Here is a 21,005-nt window from a genome sequence, read left to right on the forward strand (position 1 = left end):
TCTGAAAATGTATTGTGCCAGGGACCCCCCGTGTACAGTATGAGGAGTCCGCTTCTTATCACCTGACAAGGGGGAGTTTCCCCGGTTGGACATAGCGCGTGGAAGGTACATGTTATTCCTATGAGTTCCCTTCCCCTCCATTGGCTATATATATACTATATATATATATATCTCACACACACCCACACATACACTACCATGTGCCCTCCTGTACTGAGAATAGTCTTTACATTTGATTTGTGTATGCTTTATGCTTAGGGTCGGGACATGCATGTATCCGTGTGTGAGCCTGCCTCTGCGTGCCTGCTTAGTAAACCAACTTTTACTACATCATCACAACTGATCAAAGGGCAATATCTCACATATACGCATGCACGCACAACCAGTTTTGAGTGACAGATGAGATGAGTCAGTTATCAAGCGGATAACCTCAGGTGACAGGTCAGGTGATTATTGACACTCCCCCTCATGCACGCATGCACGCACACACACACACACACACACACACACACACACTTTTGTGTATTTTAGGCAACGCTCCAAAGTTCACTGGAGTTTACAGGGTAGGGCAGTGTGGCGAGGAGGTCAAAAGTTGAACCTCCTCTTTCTATATTGTCGCTGTGTCTCCATGAGACTTTCACACTCCACGACTACATAACCGCTGCTGCTGCTGGCTTCAGGTCTGAGGTAAGTACAAATGTTACTCCAGCAACAGTACTGTAAGATAGTAAAATAGAAATTTAAAAAATGGGACAGCAAAATAAAACTACTTAAATGTACAGCAACAGCCTCACTGTAAAATACTGGTGAGTTCATTTAACTCTGACCGTGTTGGACCACACTCATTTTTGAATTGGCACTCAGAATTCTGCAGTGTGGGAGAGTAGCTGGAGGCGGAGGGAAAACTTGATTGATAGACCTCCACTTCTCTGATCTACCACAACTTACATCTTACATACCATACCGTACTGTACTGTATATTTACAGGCACTGAGCAGGTCCAATGGAGCAACTGGGGGTTAAGTCCCTATTCTGCCCATTGTAGAGAGATAACGAAAAGGAGACAATCTTTGCATACATTTATGAAGAATTACAGATCCAACTGTCTAGTTTACAGTATGCATGTACAGTAGGCCCTACTGTATATAACTCAATTTAGACAAATTGGAGATTTAAACTTACAATTCTGATTCGATTTGTGGATTCATACTTGATATATTTATTTGCACATTTACATTTAAGTGTGTAACAGAGGTGATCCGAACTTCCCCAACCGGTTTTGAACCCCGGTCTCCCGTGTGAAAGTCCAATATCTTAACTATCACTCCAAAGGGACATCCCTATGGAATGAGAGCAGATACTAGACTTTTGAGGCTTCAGGCTGGGGCTGCGACTCTCTCCGCCACACTCACCCCCCTTTGACGACCTCCTACGGGGAAGCCCGGATCCGGGTCACGGCACCAATTTAACGGAGGTGATCCGAACCTCCCCACCCGGTGTTGAACCCGGGTAATATCTTAACCATCACTCCAAAGGGACATCCCTATGGAATGAGAGCAGATACTAGACTTTTGAGGCTTCAGGCTGGGGCTGCGACTCTCTCCGCCACACATTCACCTACAGTATAAAAGTTAATTGCCTTACATCAAAAACTATGGAATGGTGAAAAGAGAGATAAGTGATCAGTGCAGAATGCTGGCTTGAACAAAACTGATGTGCACAGACTGACAGAAGTACAGAAGTGTATAAATATAAAGTTATAGGGAATGGGTAAGATGAGCCTATGGTTAAGTTAAACCACTCCCTGTATATTTAAAACTATATATAGAGCATAGCAGTGGGTGTGGTTTACTGGTGCTAATACAAATCTCCCATTAATTTTCCTCATAGACTTTTACAAAAATATTTATAACAATTATTTTAGGCCTAGAACCATGCAAGTCATCCAGGATGTCAGTGAAGCATGACGATAAAACCTTTGATCCTGATTTATTTTTTCTTAAAAAAAAAAGACATTTTTCGTGGTCATGATTCACTGGATGGCTTGGTTCTAGGCTTAAAATAATTGTTATAAATATCTTCGTAAAAGTCTGGGGGAAATGAATGGGAGATTATTTTGTTGGTACCAGTAAACCACGCCCACTGCGATGCTCTCTAAACACAGGAGTTGTCATGTGACCTTAGAATAAGGACACACCCATCATTTCCACCTGGGCTGGCTGTGAAGTTGAGACACATGGGCAAAGTGGCAAGCATATTTCTACTCAAAGTGTTTTTGTGCTGGTCAAAGTTATTGTTTTACTTTTCTGCTATAATGATTTTTATGTTAAACCAAATGTACCCAGGTCTAAACTTATATCATGCATGTTGGTGATATCCCATTGTATAAAGCCATCATTTAGCTAAAGATTAGCCTGAAGCATTAATTTAAGCTAGCCAGGTTTTGTCAGAATGGGGCAAGATGAACCAAATGTCCTGGAGTAAAATGAGCCAATTATGCAAATATGAATCACTATTCATAATTTGTATTAGGTCTTTGCTACTCAAATTATGTTGAATTATCTTTCATTTGGATGAATAAACTAATTTAAGAGAAGTGAAAGGTTCTAAATAACAAACTATTCAATTGGTTTATAATAATCTTGAAATAACCATAAGCAAATAAATAAGACTATTTGCAAAAGGGAAATGTGTTTTTTTGGAAAAATACATTATTGTTCAAGTTTAAACAGTTACCCATATTTGTATGGCCCTTTGCCATAGGTGCTACTGATATGATTCAAATGATAGAAGACATCCTGAAATATGGCTATAAGTATTATGATTTTACTGCCATCATTTTCTTTCTTGCTTCCAGCAGGACAACTTAAGCGAAAAGTGGCTGATCTTACCCCATTCTCTCCCTATATATTTGTTCTTTTATAGGTCTACTTTAATATAATAATTTACATTTTCTATGGTTATTATTCGAACCAAAACTAACCACTACTGTACATGCATGTGGGAGTTTCTCGTAGGGAACTACAAGTTTCAAGCTCCTTTCAGCTTATCTCTTAAATTCTCCCTTTTTACACTTTAAAATCAGAGTCACTGTTTCCCCTAAGGTCTGAGGGCTTGTTCTGCTATTGATGTTATTGATGATGACCCTGGGGTGACAGTGAGCCTCAGACACTATTTTTTATCTGTTGAATCTAGGGTTGCAATACCTCCTATCGGGATTCAATGCATCAAAACAGTTTTTGCAATCTGATTGTATTAAACAACGTCAAACTCACCAATATTGCGGCTCTATGGAAAGCTTGAATTATCCACTTTCGGTGAGGTATTGCAATTCAACAGATAAAAAAAATCAAACCATCGGTTTGAATTGGAGTGGTGAATTTGAGCAGCTATACCCTGTGTGTGTGTGTGTGTGTGTGTGTGTGTGTGTGTGTGTGTGTGTGTGTGTGTGTGTGTGTGTGTGTGTGTGTGTGTGTGTGTGTGTGTGTGTGTGTGTGTGTGTGTGTGTGTGTGTGTGTGTGTGTGTGTGTGTGTGTGTGTGTGTGTGTGTGTGTGTGTGCGTGCGCTGGCCTTCTCAATCTGTTCCTGTTTTTATAGTTAAAAAATCCGGCCACGCACTGTTGTACTAATGAAACATAACTCCGGCCACACACCGTTGTACTAATGAAACATAACTCCGGCCACGCACCACAAGAAACATAACTTCAGTCAAAGTGGGTCAAAGTTCATACTAATCGGGACAGACAGACAGACAGACATACTGTAGACAGACAAAGACATTTGTTGGGAGCTCACCCCTCTAAAAAATCTAGTGTTGCAATTTGTGGCTAGTCCAGGGTGAGGGGACTGCACTGAGGCAGTTTTGGAGAAGTACAAGTGGGACACACAGTACCCGTCAAAGGCTTTGCTCTTATCTGTCCTGCTATATTTGTCAGACACTGTCAGAAATTGGAACACCACCAAATGGGTAAACGGCTGTGTGTGTGTGTGTGTGTGAGTGAGTGAGAGAGAGAGAGAGAGAGAGAGAGAGTGAGAGAGAGAGAGAGAGAGAGAGAGAACTGGTATTGCAAGACAGGCATGCAGTACTGTACAATATGTCTCAACTCTCACTTCTCTCTCTGTCTTTCTCTCAGGGTGAGGGCGTGAACAGTGATCTCAGGAAGTGACGGGCGGCGTACGCGTTGACTTGTGGGAGTCGTGGCTGACTAACTTCACTGAGGTGAGGTGTGGATAGCTATGGGTGTGTGTTTCTCTCTGTAAGGTTAGTAGACTACGGTACATATCTTTGTTTTAACATTTCATCGTGCCTGTGTTTCAGCGTGTGTGCATGTGTACGGTCAGACCATGCGGTTGAAAGAATCGTTCATCCTGCATCTGATGATAGGCCTGGTGTTCGTGGTCAGCGGGCTCATTATCAACTTCGTTCAGCTGCTCACTTGTGTGCTATGGCCAGTCAACAAAGCACTCTACAGACGGATCAACGTACGGCTGGCTTACTCACTGTTTAGCCGTAAGTACACTTGGTGTGGGCAGTGGTGTAAATAAAGTAACCAAGCACATGTGCTCAAGTAAGCTACTGTACTTATGTACAACTTTGAGGTACTTTTACTTCTACTCCACTACATCTCAGAGGCAAATATTGTACTGTTACTCCAATACAGTTATTTGACAGCTTTAGTTACTAGTTATACTTTATAGGTTTTTAGTATTAACCTATTACAAAACGTACATTAACCACTTCAGCTCTGTATACATTTCAACCATTTGAAAACAGTCGATCTACTAGCTTGCAATGCAAATTGTGAGCTTGTAGATCTGCTATTTTCAAACGATTTGTGTACATTTTGTGTTTGAAAATAATGAGTACTTTCCACATTGAGTACATTTTGACACCAATACTTTTTCACTTTTACTCAATTGCATTTTCAATTTCTACATTGCAGCATTGATACTTTTACTTAGTAAGTAAAAGATGTGAGTACTTTCTCCACCACTGGTGTGTGTGATGTGAGAAAGGGAGCGAGTGAGGTGTGTTTGTGCGTGCAAGCGTGTGTGACTATAAGCTTGTGGTATAAACCTACATCTGTCCCTTATCTCTCAGTGTCTCTTAAACTTTGAGCCCTCTGATAAATGGACTGATAGGTAGATGTTGCAGACAGTAAGATGGACATACATTAGGTGATTAAGATCTCATCAAACTTGCCATTTATGAGCCCAGATTTTCCCTGTGTATCATGATATTGTAGTGTCCCTCTAAATTGTCTGTCTGTCCCTCTCTCTGTCTTTCTGTCTCTCTCTCTCTCTCTAGAGCTTGTCGTGGTGTTAGACTGGTGGTCGGGGACTGAGTGCAACCTGTTTTCAGACGAGAAGTTGGAGAGTTTTGGCAAAGAGCACGCCATCATCATCCTCAACCATAACTATGAGCTAGACTTCCTCTGCGGGTGGACCATATGCGAACGCTACGGTGTTCTGGGGGTGAGAGATAAGACCATTTCTGACTCAAGATAAAAATGAGCAACTATTCACTGAAGGTTTAACATAAATTGTTGATTGTATTCTTAGAATAGAGATCAGTGGGGCACGGTGGCACAGTCGGTAGCACTGTCACCTCACAGCTAAAAGGTGCCGGGCTCGATTCCTGGCCGGGGACGCAGGGGGTGCGTTCTCTCCTCAGCTGTGCCCATACCCTTTCTGTGTGGAGTTCGTATGTTCACCCCGTGTCCCCTAGGATAGGTACCCTCACTAAAAACATGCAGTAATCCTGCTCTCTATACTGCCTCCTCCAGGTCAGCCGTTCACCTGATGGAGGGGAAGGGTACTGGTTGGAATAACGTGTTCCTTCCACACGTTACACGGCCTGCTCATTCATGCACTTCTGGGCTCTCCCCAGGTTGGCAGAGAGAGAGTAAAGCCCATTATTACGGCTTAGGGCCTTAGGCAATTGGCACTGGGTGGGAAACGGGTTACAAAATGTGGGATACATTTCTTTTTTTTTAAGAAAAAAAAGGTCTCTCTGAGACCTATGCTACCCCCCTCCCCTCTCCTTTTTTTAATAGTAGTTTAACATCTTTTGTCACTAACATGTTTCGTTTTTTAGTTTTTCTTGATGGCATGGCCATGTCGGGCTCAATATCCACAGGATAATGAGCGACTGCTGCCTTCAATGATACATTCTCAGTTAAAATGTAGGATTTTGCTGTTAACACATTAAAGGCATTTTAAATTTGATCATTCCTGTTGTCCAGAAACCTTGTATCTTCAAATGTTGTTTCGTAAACTAATGCCCTACTTCATGATGTCGCACAAAAGTAGTGAAAAATAGCCGATCTACAAGCTCACAACGCCTGGAAATTTTAAATGTTTTTAAAATGATAATAAAAAAGGGAACGGTTTTGGACAGACAAGGTTTCCACCCGACAACGAAGATATCTAGCAACTTGTGTTTTTCCGAATTTAGAAGGCATTTTTAGAATCCTGTCTCGTATCCTACAGAGTTCCAAGGTGCTGGCGAAGCATGAGCTACTGAAGGTGCCTCTGATCGGCTGGACCTGGTACTTCATAGAGATGGTGTTCTGTAAGAGGAACTGGGCGGAGGACAAGAAGGCCGTGATTAACGGGCTGAATCAACTCAAAGACTTCCCTGAAAAAATGTGGGTGAGTGTGGGTGAGAAAATATTACCGTTGCCATTGGTTTGTTTCATTTCATTTATGCTCAGTGAGACTCACAGGAACCTCTGCCAATGTCCAGGTGCTGTTGTACTGTGAGGGCACCAGGTTTACCGAGAAGAAACATCAGATATCTATGGAGGTCGCTGACAGGTACTTCTTCTGTTAAAGCAAAACTAGATTTGGTTGTGTAGTTACCTTGCTGTCATGTACTGTAACTCCAAATATTGGCGGCATCTTCAACTAGTTGCTCCCTAGATTAAACGATGCTAGTCAGTATTCATTGCTTTTGCCTTGAGTTAGATTGCACAGTGAACCCGACTCTGGTTGTGTTCTTCAGAAATGACGATATCAACTTTTTGTTATACCGTAATTAGGAAGAAGATCCGGAAGTTCATTGTATAAAACACAATTTTTGTATTTTTGTAAGAAACTGTGATAGAACCATTATCAGCGGCCATTGTAAACAGATGCAAATAAAACATTTAGAAACAGGTTTATATACATAGTTTGTTCATTTGTGTACTTAAAAGTGTGACTTTGAGACCTGTTTCACTGTGCAATGTAACTGAAAGGACTTAGGAGAGACTAACTTTGGATTACACATTTTAAATCTATGGAGCAACTATTGAAAAGTTTGCACCAATATTTGGAGTTCTATCATGGCAAGGTAAATTATACGGTACACCACACAAATCTCTACTATAGCTACTGCTACCACGACTTACAGTGCTATTACTGCTCGTTAATATAACTATATTAGTAGTGATAATAACATGATGAATCATACTAATCCATTCCAGCAAAGGGCTTCCCAGACTAAAACACCATCTGCTGCCTAGAACAAAAGGATTCACCACCACACTGCACTGTCTGAGAGATACAGGTATAGTGAACACATGCGCGCGTGCGTGCGCACACACACACACACACACACACACACACACACACACACACACACACACACACACACACACACACACACACAGTATGCAGAGTACCTCTGTTGTTATCTCCCTTGGCCAGGAGGGATTGTCTTTTGGCTGAACGGTAAATGTTATGCCAGTGGTTCTCAACCAGGGGGGTCCCCGCATGATTTTGAGGGAAACACATGATGCTACATAAACAACACCCCAGCAGTGAGTTAAAGTAGATGTTTGTTACATATGATGCTATGCTACATACAACACCCCAGCAGTGAGTTCTGAATCTTTTCTCTCTCTCGCTCTATCCAGTATCAGCGGTGTATGATGTAACACTAAACTTCCAAGACGGAAAGGTTCCTAGTCTTGCGGATATCATCAAAGGACGCCAATTCAAGGCTGATTTGTATGTAAGGTTGGTAACATTAAAACACATTCAGAGATTGTAGAATCTACAAGATATCTTGAAATGACTGGCTACAAGGCAATCCAGGCAGTAAGTTTCAAGTTGAAACCTTGGCTAGAGGAAAGATCATGGGTCACTAAAATCAGTAGAGACCATACTCTGGGTTTTGTGAAGGTATATAGATAGAGAAATCCACATCGATCCAGCCAGTAGTTTTCAATATTCTGTTTCCGGGATTGATTTGTAAAATAAAATAAAAATAAAAGCAACATTATCAGTCACTATTTTTGAATATTAAAAAAATACAGTTTTACAAATTTGCCTAGAATACGGAAGCCGGGTTAATAACATTAGTAAATGAACATGTGTTTTTAATTAAATTAGTAAATCGTGATGAAAATGAATGCCTCTAGCAGGGCTAAACAACCTGACACTCCTCTATAGGTGGCTAATTATCTCCAGTTGTACTGAATACAGTTACTGCTACAGTATAGTCACTGTTAACTTCACTTTAAAGCAATGTCACCTGTGTGACAATTGTAATAACTACAATCTAATAATTACGTTTTCTGTTTCTTAAAAAAAAAAAAACATTGTGTGTGTGTGTGTGTGCGTGTGTGCGTGTGTGTGTGTGTGTGTGTGCAATGTGCGTGCATGTGCGTGGGTCTGTGTCTGTGTGTGTGCGTGTGTGTGTGTGTGTGTGTTTACAGGCGTATTCCCGTAGAAGAGATTCCTGAGGATGAGAAGGAGTGTGCTGACTGGGTGCACAAACTCTACCAAGAGAAGGTCAATTGAGACAAGTTTATTTTGAGTTCTTAGAAGTGCATGACCATAAAGTACTGCAGGAGGTGAATCGTAATGAAACAAACCACAATGTTTTCTACTGTTGTGTGTGCAATCCCTTGGTAACCAAATGGACACTTATTAGATGTTTAACTCTTGAGAGCGTAAAATGAAACCAATTGGACCCTTTTGGGTCCATTTGATTTCATTTTACGCTCTGAAGAGTTCAATTATTGTTAACCCATTTAGGCCTGACCTAAGTTTTCTGAATAAAGTCAAATATTATTCAAGAATTACAAAAAACAAATATGTTGCTACATACTGTACATGTACTGTAATACACTAAAAAGTGTTCCCGGCCTGTGTTACTTGATTTACAAGAAGTCTACACAATAGAGAATATGGATTTTTGTATTTATTTTGGTTAACATTTGCCAGTTATTTCTCCTATGGTACCACATCAAAACAGCATGGAATTATTTGTGGACAAAACTTTCAAGTTTTGGGTATGAGAGGATAAATCTCTTCAAATGGTGGTCTTTGGCTCGAATGCCGAATAAATAATGGACCTTGATGTGAAAAGGGTTGAAAACCATTGATCTACTGTACATACTTCTCTCTCCAGGATGCATTACAGGAAGGGTATTTTACCACAGGCCGTTTCCCTGGCAACCTTATAGCTCCTCCACGTCGCCTGCCATGGGCACTCTTCAACCTGATTTTCTGGACGGTGCTTGTGCTTTCGCCTATTGTCAGATTCGCTGTTGGTGTGGTCACCAGCGGCAACCCACTTCTCATCCTTGGCCTCTTGGTCTTGCTGGTTCTTGGTATGAACACGCACACACAGAAGTAGTATGCATGTTGACAATAAATCAGTGTTAATCTTGTCAACTAAAACTGATGATAAATATTCCTTGACTACCTTTTTTCCCTGACAAAAAACTAAGCTATGATGACTAAAACTAAGACTAAATATTTTGACAGTTTTCTCAACAAATAAAAACTAGACTAAAATGTTAGGGAGGGACTAGTGAAGAAGAGATCCAGTAGAACTGAAAGATATGAATATAGCAGATCTATAAGCTTACAAGTTCACAACAACGCGTTGTGAGCTTGTAGATCGGCTATTTTCAGCATGGAACCAAGTGTAAAATCAGTCGCTACGACACTACTCTCCCTAGTGGTGAAAAAAAAAGAACTTCTGGGGGAAATCAACTGTAGATTTAGTTGACCAAAATCGTATGATATTTATTCGACTAAAACTAAACTTTTCAGATAAAAAAACAAATAAAACAAAATTCCATTTTATTCAAAAGACTGCAATAAATGATATGTGTGTGTGTGTCTCTCCCTCCAGCCTCAGTAGCTGTGAAGAAGCTGATCGGTGTGTCAGACGTGAAGAAGACGGGGTCCAGTTATGGAGTCCAGGAGAGCAAGAAAGAAACATAAACGCACACACACACACACACACACACACACACACACACACACACACACACACACACACACACACACACACACACACACTTGTGCTATAAGCAACACTGAGCAGACAATAAAATAAAATGTAAAACATGTGCTCCGTGGTACGGATGTCTGAGGGTTTTCTCTGAGTGAACATCCATTTGAACACAATGGCCATACGCTGCTGAGTGTTGTTACTAAACACACATATATCTTGTCTAAGCCATTTACACTACAGTGAATCAGGAGGTTGACCAGCAGGTTCCAAGTTCGATCTCGGGCTCCCCCAGAGTTGGTGTCTAAGTGTCCTTAGACAACCTTTCCAACCCTGTCCTGAGGAGCAGGTTGGTGCCTTGCATGGTTTCCTCTGCCATCTGTGTATGAATGTGTGTGTGAATGGGTGAATGTAATGCACAATCATGTAAAGCACCTTGGATAAAGGCACCGTATACTGTAAATGCACCATTTACCATTTACACACATTCCTTTTTAAGTCTTCCATAAAATAATTAGCAAAGTCAAGGATATATCCCCACCTGGTCACTTCTTTTTGAGAAAATCCAGATATTTCCCTACTGAATCTTAATTACTTAAAACGTAGGTAATGTGAAGTATACATGATTAGAACATGAATGAACATTTGACATTTAAGGTCTAATATTTTCTACCATTGCTACAAATTGCTACAAAACCTGTAGGCCCTTAACCTGACTGAGCCAGATGGTGGCAGTAGTGCGTAGGTAAGCAGAGCGATATGCAGCCAGGCATACGCTAACGCACTGCTGCCATCATCGGGCGCAGTCAGGTTAGTAGGCCCTATATCCAATCATTTGGCGCATAAAGAAGTTGAAGGGTATACATTTAAGACTGATGTATCGTGCATGTTCAAACCATGTACAATACAGTACATCAGTACTTCAATCAGTTTCAGTGCTATAGGGTCTCAGCATCAGCCAGTGACCGGCCCATTTGGTGTAGGTACCTGGTGATGGCACCAATAAACCATGTACACTTAAGACAATTGATCAAATATATATTTTTAAATACTGTAACACTTTGGACAAAATGGCACATGTTACATCGAGGTGCACACTCTTCTGTGCCTACTCTATCCCGAGGCAGACAGGACAGACACAGTACTGCCACAGCTCTTTTCTACACAAACTATTCATGGTATAGATATTTCAAATAAACAAACTGCTTCACATGAACAATATGTTAAGAGATTGTTTTATAACACTGATATAGGCCTACAAATAAAAGTGTCGGAAACTGTATCCCAACCAATTGTATTTGTCATTTGTTCTTGTCTGGTAGGCCTAATGTTTTAGTTAGATGCAAGAGTTTACAAGGGGCTTACCTTGCCACAAGCTGGTATAATATGACCGTGCTTTCTTGTTATCCAATGAACTTGGAACAGCACCAGGAGGAGAACTTTCACCTATCTCCATCCAATTTCACCCACCTCCACCCACTTTCACCCATCTGCACCACTTTAACCCACCTCCACTCCCTATTACCTGTACTTTCAGCAGCCTAGGGATTTTGAATTTGTTTGAAGTGTTAGTAGACACCCTTATTGGTGAAGACATTCTTTGGTAAGGAATTTATTCCCAGATTGTATTAATATCCTCTGACTATAAAGATATCAAGTAGTTCAGGTTCCACACACCTGTCGAATACCTCCCTCTAGTGAGTGTAATTGATATTGCCTCTCATTTGCTCCTGTGGATTACTGCAGGAGCTGAAGGTCTTTATTGACCGTGTCAAAAGAGAATGATTCAGCCTTTTCCCTTTGTGGAATCTGTGTAGCAGATTCACTAATTTACCACTGTGTGAATAATCTAGCCTTAGTAGCCTATAAAAACATGTTATTCCATTCTTCATCCAACCAGGTACGAGCTCTGCTCCAGGTTCTAAGGCGCTTTGGGTGGGTTGGATTGGTGATTACTGATAATGACTATGGATACAGTGCTGCCAGATCCTTACAGGCTGAGCTGGACCAGTCTGGGTTGACTTGTCTAGCCTATGTAGAGGCTATGCCCATGGACAATGACCCGGCTGAACTCCAGAGGATTGTCACTGTGAGAAAGAAATCCAAAGCTTGTGTTGTCATTGCATTTGTATTTCGGATGGTTAAACTCGTAGTCTGGGGCATTAGGGGGATATCTGCAAATCAGTCTAAAAGCGCCAAATACTATACTACAGGAAGAAAATACCTACTGCTTTAAGTAGGATATGAGGGGTCTAACTAGGGGTTTGTCATGATTATAAATCCATTGCAAGCATTTGTTTTGCACAAAAAACTTTAGCCCCACAAAACGATAGTTTAGTGATGAGTCATCACTTCACAGTTTTGTGGGGGCCATTTTTAGTGGGGGCCATTTTTAGTACAAGGGGTCGTTAACACGTGTGGGAACGTGATAGGCATCCCATGTGTTTACCTGCCAAGTGCCAATCAATTAACCATCACTCTGCTCCTGTGAGTCACTACCCCTGTCTCCACCATGAGCACAGTGTTAATAAAGTGAGAGTTCACAAATATGTTAATTTAGTCAGGAACACTCACGTCAAAGTAGATTTAACCATTTATTACATACATGGAATACAGTTTATCTTGGCGTTAAGGGCTCAGCGTTTGGAGATGTGCCCTGAATTTTGTGCATGCTTGCTATTAAGCAAAATCGGGGAACGCCAAGCAAGACCCCCATAGGGATACAATAGGAGCCTTCCCTACTGAACGAGAGCTTTGATTGGAGTATGACAGTGTGATGTAATGACCAGCAGATATTTAAATGAGTGAGGAATAGGAAAAGAGCTGACTGACAGCTGACTACAGCTAGGCAGGGCTAGACTCTTGTGTCCTGCATAAACTAACGCTGAAACCTTCATTTAACAGTTTAAGCTGATGAAAAGTAAAGTAGCCTATCGGTTTCCTGACTCCCTGCATATGCTGAACACCACTACCTGCAAGTTCAAATCACTGAGGTTAACTCACTGAAGATATAAGCAGTTGAAGAAAGACAGACAGACAGAATGAAGGAAAAGAGGTTTCCTCATTTATCGTTGGATAGATTAGTAGGATTATAGGATATAGTTGGATTATAGTAGGAGGATGTAACAATGTAGGTTTAGGAAAATAATTTACTTGTGTGTCCGGGGCAGGGACGTGCTGGGCCCCTGATTCAGCCCGGGAAAAAGAGTTGGAGAGGCCCTCATTGGATTTGCCATTACAGATCATGACAAGTGACAAGCCAGTGGGCCAATTACATGAGTTATATTTTGTCGTTGTCGGGTGGAAACCTTGTATGTCCAAAACGGTTTGTTTTGTATTTATCATTTAAAAAATGATTTAAACTAGTGAAAACAGCAGATCTACAAGCTTGTAGATCTGCTGTTTTCACTACTTTTGTGCGACAGCCTTGTATGATGAAGCAGGGCTTTGCTTTGCGATTTTTTTTTCTGACCGACAGTGACGATTTACTTTGTTGGCCGCCCATGCAGCCCCCAAAATGGAACGAAGGCCGACATTTTATTTGTATTTCTTTCCTAATGGCCGGCCTGGACCGGCCGGGAATGAACCGGCCGTTCGGGAGTTGTCCTGCTTTTCCCAATGGCCAGCACGTCCCTGGACCAGGGGGTGCAGATAATATTATGAAGTGGTTCTTACTGCAATCCAGGCAATAATCTGCAGAACATTTATTTCTGCCTCACCAACCTCTCATAAAAACACACAATACCTCAGGGATAAGATAGTCTTTGAGTGATGTGGGATCAACCATTGGATTTGCTGTGTTACAAGGTTATGTTGGTTTACTGGCATTCCTCAGTTTTGTCTTAGCATTCGTGGCAAGGAATTTCCAGAAAGCGAAAGTGATTAACTTGGCGAAGTTAATCATCATCGATATATAGCCTTCATCCCAACATATACAGTATCAGCTCTACAGGCAAATATGCAGATGTAGTGGAAGTATTTGTTATTTTAGCATCTGGTTTTGGCCTTTTGGTTTGGACCAAAATGTTATTGAAACCTGAGAGAAACACTAATAAGTCCCTTATGGGTCACGGTATCAAAAAGACGTAGAAGCAGAAATTCAACTAGAAAATACTGACTGAGGAAACAGGGTGGGCTCACTTCAAGAAAAAGAAAAAAAGTATAGTATATAAAGTATATAGAGTATAAAAGTCGACAAAGGTATTGCCATCAAAATATACTTTGAATACCAAAGTAAAAGTAAGCCTACTAAACTTTTTTTTTCTTCGAATAGTCAAAGTATGGACTTCAGTGGTTAATATATGTTTTGTATTAGTAATAAAATCTACAAAATAATTACAAGTAACGAAAGCTGTCAAATGCTGTAGGCCTAACTGTAGTGGAGTAGAAGTGACAAAAATGGGAATTAGAGTAAAAGTAGGCTACCACAATATTGTACTGTGCATTGTAAGCACTTCTTGAGTAAATGTACATACGTAGTTACTTTGCACCAATTTGACAGTCTAGGCATAAAGCATGAAACAGCCCCAGTACAGGTGCACTCATTGCAGAGGGATCAAAAAGTTAAATGGAGTTCATGACTGCAAACACGTGAAAGAATAAAGGGTTTTCAGATTAAAATAACATTGCATTTCTCATAGACTTTATTGGATGTTTAAAGTTACATATTTAAAGAACTGCAAAACATTTAAAAGTGACATGAACAAGCGCACAAAAAACACTAAATGTATGAGTTTCACACATTTTTGATTTAATAACTCTTTTACAAAATTACTGTGTACCGTTCTTAAAGCAAAATTATTAACCATGCTAAGCTTTACTGTTCTTGCTAAGCTTTAGGTGGTTTCTATTTGTCATTATTGCAGTACACTTTTCTCATTTTCACTGCTTGTTTAAAGCTGCACTATGCAACTTTCCTCTTCTACACCGGATTTGAGCCGTGTTTCCTGCATAAGTGCTGAAATTCTTACCATTGATCCCCTTGCTCAGGGGATAAGATCATGTGTCTAGATAGATGAGACGATGACAATACACAATCTAAATGTCTCAATAGAAGAGCAGGGAGACAAAATACAACCACCCCGATTATATTGTAGGCCTATTAACATTCTCTATCATACAGATATGGACAACATACATTTATTCATTCACAAGAAAGAAAATACATATTGCTGATTTAACTTCAAAAGCAGAATAGCCTACTACTGTATGGTGATTTAGTTGGTTTCATCAATGAAGTAAAGATAAACATCACTTCTCACAGATCCAAGCTCTTTGATAAAAACATGAGAGATTTTCCCATTCTCCTTCCCTGTGCCTGTATGCTGCACAGTGCCAGTCTTCATCGTCGTTAGGCTGTCCACCTCCCCAGTACCTGAAAATATTATGTACATCATGTTATTTCATCCACTAACATATCATATAGCGTGACTTTGATAGAATTACAATAAAATGTCTCACTGTGTTGTCATTGGCGTTGCATCCACCCACGCCCATTTTGCTTTGGTCTTTTTCAGACCAATCCATGATTCTCCAGACCCATCGATCAATCCTCTGATGAATTCCTGATTAATCCATGATTGAAACATAATACATTTTCATTAAGAAATTCAGGTTTTTAATGTAATGCACAGAATTACTCATGCATCTATGGACACCTGGAGTGGACTCACATGCATGCAGGCACGCACATAGGCACACTCATATAGGCACACACACACACACACACACACACACACACACACACACACACACACACACACACACACACACACACACACACACACACGCACACTCATGCACACACATGCACCCATGCACAGTGCACATGTACAATAACCAAAAATCATTTGGGGACCCCCGCAGGTTGAGAACCACTGCACTAACCTGCTCTTCTTTACTGTTAATGACCAGCAGATCAGCTCCTGTCTTCACACATTGTTCTCGACTTTGCTCCCAGATCTTCTTCTCAGTAGAAGTGTAATAACAGCTGCCTCCAAACTTCTTCCATCCACCGGGACACGACTTTACTAAAACATCAAAAAAGTGTTTTACTGATGGGTGTCCGATGCGCTAATAGTCAAATCTAATGCTGGTCACGCTTTTCTTGCAAATGTGACCACAGATATTGTTTTTCTATTATATATTCTTTGCTGCATGCTTGCCATATTCTACCATGATAGAAAGCTGTCTCAAGTCTCAACATGCAGGACTAAAATACAAGCTGACACACTGTCACCATCAACTGTTAATCACAAAGAGTACAGTTGTGCAGCCATGCAGTTAATTGTCACAGACAGTTTGTTAAAATATATTTCAATAACCAAAGCCTTAGGAACAATTTGATATATTTGTAGATGATGTGTTTCTGGTGTTTCTTACTGCCGTACTGCCATTAACAACTGAATTCCCCCCCACAGGATGAATACAGATCTACATTTCATCTATTGCTCTTCCCATGTTATGTTAAGACAAATTAGACGAGTATTTAAATATGAATAATAATAATGTAAACATCTCTTACTTACCGGTACCTGTGTTCTCTCTCTTAAGCTGGTTTACTTCTTTTTGCAGTTGGTCTCTCTCCAGGATCAGGTCGTTGTTTTTGGTGTACAAGGAGTCTCTCTCCATGACCAGGTTGTTGTAGTTGGTCTGGTTGTTGTCTGAATTGTCTGCAAATGGACCAGAAGGTGATCATTAAATACATTTCACGGTGAGATCAATCATCTGGGAAAAAGAAGCTTTGATAAGAAGAAAACTCCTGATCATGTGTGTTTTTTGTGACACAAACATTTTGACACTAAAACACACACAAATTAATTCAAACATTAATTATTCTACTATTGTGCTATCAAAATGTGGAATGCCCTATACCAACAGCCATCAAAAGGTGTGACTCCCTAGTACCCTCCGTCAAAACCGCCATAACATATGCTCCTGTCTGTAATTTGCAGTCTTCTTTAACTCAGGTGTTGAACAAATATTCAACTCAGGGCACCCTGTAAATAACCTTTTCATCCATGGCACCCCTGAATTACACTGTTCATTTTTTGAATCGGTAGGCTATGTCACAGAGAAATAACCGTTTCCATCAGAACTGACTGAAAATAACTTTGTACCGTACTTGACGTTTAACCATTTGAACCTGGGGGGAAGGTTCACCAAAAATAGACAAAAAAGAACTCATCAAGTAGAGTGCAAATCAGGTCTGTATTATATGAAGTGATATTGATGAATTCCAAATATTATACAATTAATCTGTGGCACCCCTGGACTGGCATCATGGCACCCTAGTGTGCCATGGCACCCACTTTGGGAAACCCTGTTCTAGCTTGCCAAAAGTAATGACCCCCCCACATTGAACAATTCAATTCCTCAAGACATAATAAAGAATGAATATATAGGACCACGATTTTTGTGTTATCCTTTTAGCATTGTTGTGCAAATGTACCTCTGTACTTTTTTGCAAAGTGTTGATTGTATTCCAATCAATCAATCAATCAATCAATCAATCAATCAATCAATCAATCATCAAAAAGTGAACCATGGTAGGATTTATATGTGCAACACAAGTGTCATTGTATTGCTGTAAGTGCATGGATCTGACCTTTGACCCCCTGATACTCACAGTCCAGGGCCATGTCAGTGGTTCTCACCACTAGCAGAGCAAACAGCAGTGTAAGACACACTGCAGCTGCTCTGAGGCTGTCTCTGTGGATACGGAGTTCTCTCTGGACCGCTGGAGGATAGAGTTGGACTTTAATATGATCAGCTAAATCAATGTTAGAACAATGTCATAGAACATTTGGTGGTTAACATTGATTGATTGATTATTTTATTAGACAAAAATGGAGAACAGTACAAGTATAGTCAATACAACTGAAATGTACTACAGTACAAGTACAGTTAAACACCCTGCCTAAAAGGAACATCTCAAATAAGACCTTTTACGGTCTTTTTTACGTTGAAAGCCCTCTGTATTTAATTCATGGACATAATAAATAGCAAGCAAAGAAAACATTCAATAATATCGCAGTTATAAAAACACTATATGTACAAGATCGGGGAAACAAGGGTGTTGGGGGTGGGGCACAAGTTGAGCTGTGGTAAAAGTCTTTAGTAGGCCGACTGTATCATTTCAAAATATTTTCACAAATGATTTTTTTTTCTTTTTTACAAAAACATCAAACTCAAACATTATTCAAAAGAATCGAATACCATTTCAAAAGCAAAATATGCCATACATAAAATAAATAAATAGAAATTTGTGAAACAACGAGCCACAATGCAAATCATTAAATAGGGCTTTACGTTATTAATTCAATGTATTTTTGTACGTTTGGCTTCCAGGGAGAAAAAATAAACGTATTTTGGGTCTCAACTGAACACGGTTTGGGAAACCCTGTGTCAGGGTAAAAGGAGAAGTGTAAAAGGGGTGAGAGTTAATTTGTTTTAACTTCATCTCACTCCTTTTCGATTGTGTTAATTCAGTGCTTCTCAAACTTCTTTGCCAGAGATTTCTTTTCTTCAACATAATAGATATTTGGGCTTAAAATGATTGTGATTGTGTAACCACTACCAACTAATTTTTCTGGTGATCTTTTTGACTTTTTTGGCTGTTCTTTTCCTTATTTTTCTTATTTGAAATAAACAACCAAATCAGATCAAGTGTGTATCAAACCTTGATCTCTGGCAGCCTCCTCCTGTGAGCCTCCTCCTGGGTCTGTGATGTTCACCAGGCTCTCCTCTGTCTCCCCTCTCTCCTCCTCCCTCCTGGCTCCTCCATCGTACCTCTGCTGATGTACCATCAATGGCTTGTTGCCACAAACGTGTAGGCTTAAAGAATCAAAAATCAAGTATCAACTTTATTGTCGCATCACAGGTTTACAGGTGTTAAGAGAAAGAGAAAGGAGGGGGACAGGGGGAGAAGGGATAAAACCAAATAATTAAACAGTTAAGAAGCAAGCAAGAGAACAAAAAAGAATGTCTTTATGTCCATATTCTAACATTTTGTTTTTTCTGTAAATTGCAGCCTATTGATCATCCTACACAAAAAAGTAGCTTGAAATCTTGAAAAGGTTGTTGTTAATTCTTTGTAATGTGAATTAAATTCATAAAAGTCATACATTTTTATTCATAAATCAAACAAATATTGAAAGAGAATCGTGACTCGAAATGCGGCTCGGAACGTGGTGCAAAGCTTGTGGATCTGCTACTTTTGAATTTGAATCCTGTAAGTAACAATTTTGGACATAACTTCCCACCTACCGACGATATTATGAGATTATCACATTTTAATAAAATGTACTTTTATTTTCAAATCAAATATGGTTTTAAATGTAAACTCACTTTGTCCAGAATCCGTGTTTTCTTTCAATGGCCTTCACTGTTTCAGAATAGACATGTCTGAGCAGTAATCTGTTCTGCCTGGCTTTATAACCCTGCCAAACCTCAGAGATCACTTTTTGAGACACTCTGTGAACTCTCTCTCACACACACACGCACGCACGCACGCACGCACGCACACACACGCACGCTCGCACGCAGGCACGCACGACTATGACCAAAAGGCACTTTACCACAGAGGAAGTGTATGTAGAGGCGTGTAGGTACAGTCTGAGTCCTGTGCTGTGTGTGTGTGTGTGTGTGTGTGTGTGTGTGTGCGTGTGTGCGCGTGTGTGTGTGTGTGTGTGTGTGTGTGTGTGTGTGTGTGTGTGTGTGTGTGTGTGTGCGTGTGTTCATCTAGAAAGGTGCATTTCTGTTGTTTGAGGCTATAACCTTCTTCTTTGCTTTACATTACCATGGTATTTTATTTACTTTAAAACCTTTAACAGTGATTTTTTACATTTGGCTCTACCCTCCGTCTTTGCATTTCCATTAGGACAAAGATGCAGAATGCCTGGTGGGGATTAGTGGCATGGAAACATAAAAACAAAAAAGAAATGTGTATGTTTTTGATGCATGCACCTGGTTGTAGACACGTGTGAAATTACGGTACTATACCACCCGTTTCTATACAGTATGTCATGTCAGGATTTTGTTTTTCCGAATCTATCTCGGTGCCTGCATGGCAAAGGGTCCTCTAGTTCTGCCGGCCCTATGGGATTTCCAACTGTAAGAATCGCCTCTGCTCATAAAAGGCTAAATATTGTAAATTATTGCTATTCTTTCTGTTTGCACACGACCCCTGGACCTCCTACAACAGAACAGAGGTTGGCAACGTTTTGGGGCATGAAACTGGACAGTTATAATCATCACCACCACCACTTTTATATTTGATGAAGCTGATAATTCAAACAATCCAAACACAGATTATGTCAATAGATTAATAAGATTGGGTAGCCTACTTCATACAGTTCTTTATTTGTATTTTTATTTATTATTATTATTTTTATTTATTTTTTTCAATTCACTGCCAGCAGAATAAATCTAGTCAGATTGAGGTCTGTCCAAAAGTGTACGTCTTTCTAAGTTCCCTTTCTTCACCATGTGGGCACAATGTGGAATGTGCAGTCATGTGAGTCGTGAGGACAGGTGTCTGTAAGTGTTGGATTATTTATGTCTGTTTGTTTGACCGATTCGCAACCGTGAGAACCTCTGTCTTGTGAACGCAAAATTGTGCACAAACACACACACACACACACATGCTTGTGTGTTTGTTGTATATGTTTTGTAATGCAACAAATTCGGAATTAAATCACATTTGCCTGCTGCAGGACTCAAGGTTGAATTGATTGATTGATTACTTTATTAACAGTTTGCAGTGACA

General features: G+C 40.2%; 2 protein-coding genes across 2 annotated transcripts; one reads left to right on the forward strand and one right to left on the reverse strand.

Annotated features, from left to right (window-relative positions):
• The first annotated feature begins 576 nt into the window (after positions 1 to 576).
• Positions 577 to 10,357, forward strand: agpat3 (1-acylglycerol-3-phosphate O-acyltransferase 3). Its single transcript, XM_080740354.1, has 11 exons — positions 577 to 687; positions 4,134 to 4,219; positions 4,319 to 4,510; positions 5,309 to 5,475; positions 6,493 to 6,654; positions 6,749 to 6,819; positions 7,470 to 7,552; positions 7,902 to 8,004; positions 8,706 to 8,781; positions 9,404 to 9,605; positions 10,136 to 10,357. Exons 3-11 carry the CDS (start codon positions 4,345 to 4,347, stop codon positions 10,225 to 10,227), a joined length of 1,122 nt encoding a protein of 373 aa, XP_080596480.1. The 5' UTR covers positions 577 to 687; positions 4,134 to 4,219; positions 4,319 to 4,344; the 3' UTR covers positions 10,228 to 10,357.
• A 4,638-nt stretch (positions 10,358 to 14,995) lies between these two features.
• On the reverse strand, positions 14,996 to 19,700 carry LOC308296514 (CD209 antigen-like protein C). Its single transcript, XM_080739804.1, has 7 exons — positions 19,586 to 19,700; positions 18,918 to 19,072; positions 17,865 to 17,975; positions 16,765 to 16,908; positions 16,124 to 16,266; positions 15,698 to 15,801; positions 14,996 to 15,611 (listed from the first exon to the last, which is right to left on the reverse strand). The coding sequence occupies exons 2-7, from the start codon at positions 19,042 to 19,044 to the stop codon at positions 15,488 to 15,490; spliced, it is 753 nt and encodes a 250-aa protein (XP_080595930.1). The 5' UTR covers positions 19,045 to 19,072; positions 19,586 to 19,700; the 3' UTR covers positions 14,996 to 15,487.
• Positions 19,701 to 21,005: the final 1,305 nt, after the last annotated feature.

Source organism: Nannobrachium achirus (assembly GCF_963921795.1).
Source record: "Nannobrachium achirus genome assembly, chromosome: 13".
Classification (NCBI taxonomy): domain Eukaryota; kingdom Metazoa; phylum Chordata; class Actinopteri; order Myctophiformes; family Myctophidae; genus Nannobrachium; species Nannobrachium achirus.

Excerpts from the sequence above, each read along its gene's own strand:
- LOC308296514 (XM_080739804.1), bottom strand. The coding sequence starts at position 19,044 with ATGGTACATCAGCAGAGGTACGATGGAGGAGCCAGGAGGGAGGAGGAG. Across the intron at positions 17,976-18,917 it reads GGAGGCTGCCAGAGATCAAG|CGGTCCAGAGAGAACTCCGT; the intron begins GTTTGATACACA and ends TCTATCCTCCAG. Across the intron at positions 16,909-17,864 it reads CACTGACATGGCCCTGGACT|ACAATTCAGACAACAACCAG; the intron begins GTGAGTATCAGG and ends GTCCATTTGCAG.
- agpat3 (XM_080740354.1), top strand. The coding sequence starts at position 4,345 with ATGCGGTTGAAAGAATCGTTCATCCTGCATCTGATGATAGGCCTGGTG. Across the intron at positions 4,511-5,308 it reads GGCTTACTCACTGTTTAGCC|AGCTTGTCGTGGTGTTAGAC; the intron begins GTAAGTACACTT and ends CTCTCTCTCTAG. Across the intron at positions 8,005-8,705 it reads AAGGCTGATTTGTATGTAAG|GCGTATTCCCGTAGAAGAGA; the intron begins GTTGGTAACATT and ends GTGTGTTTACAG.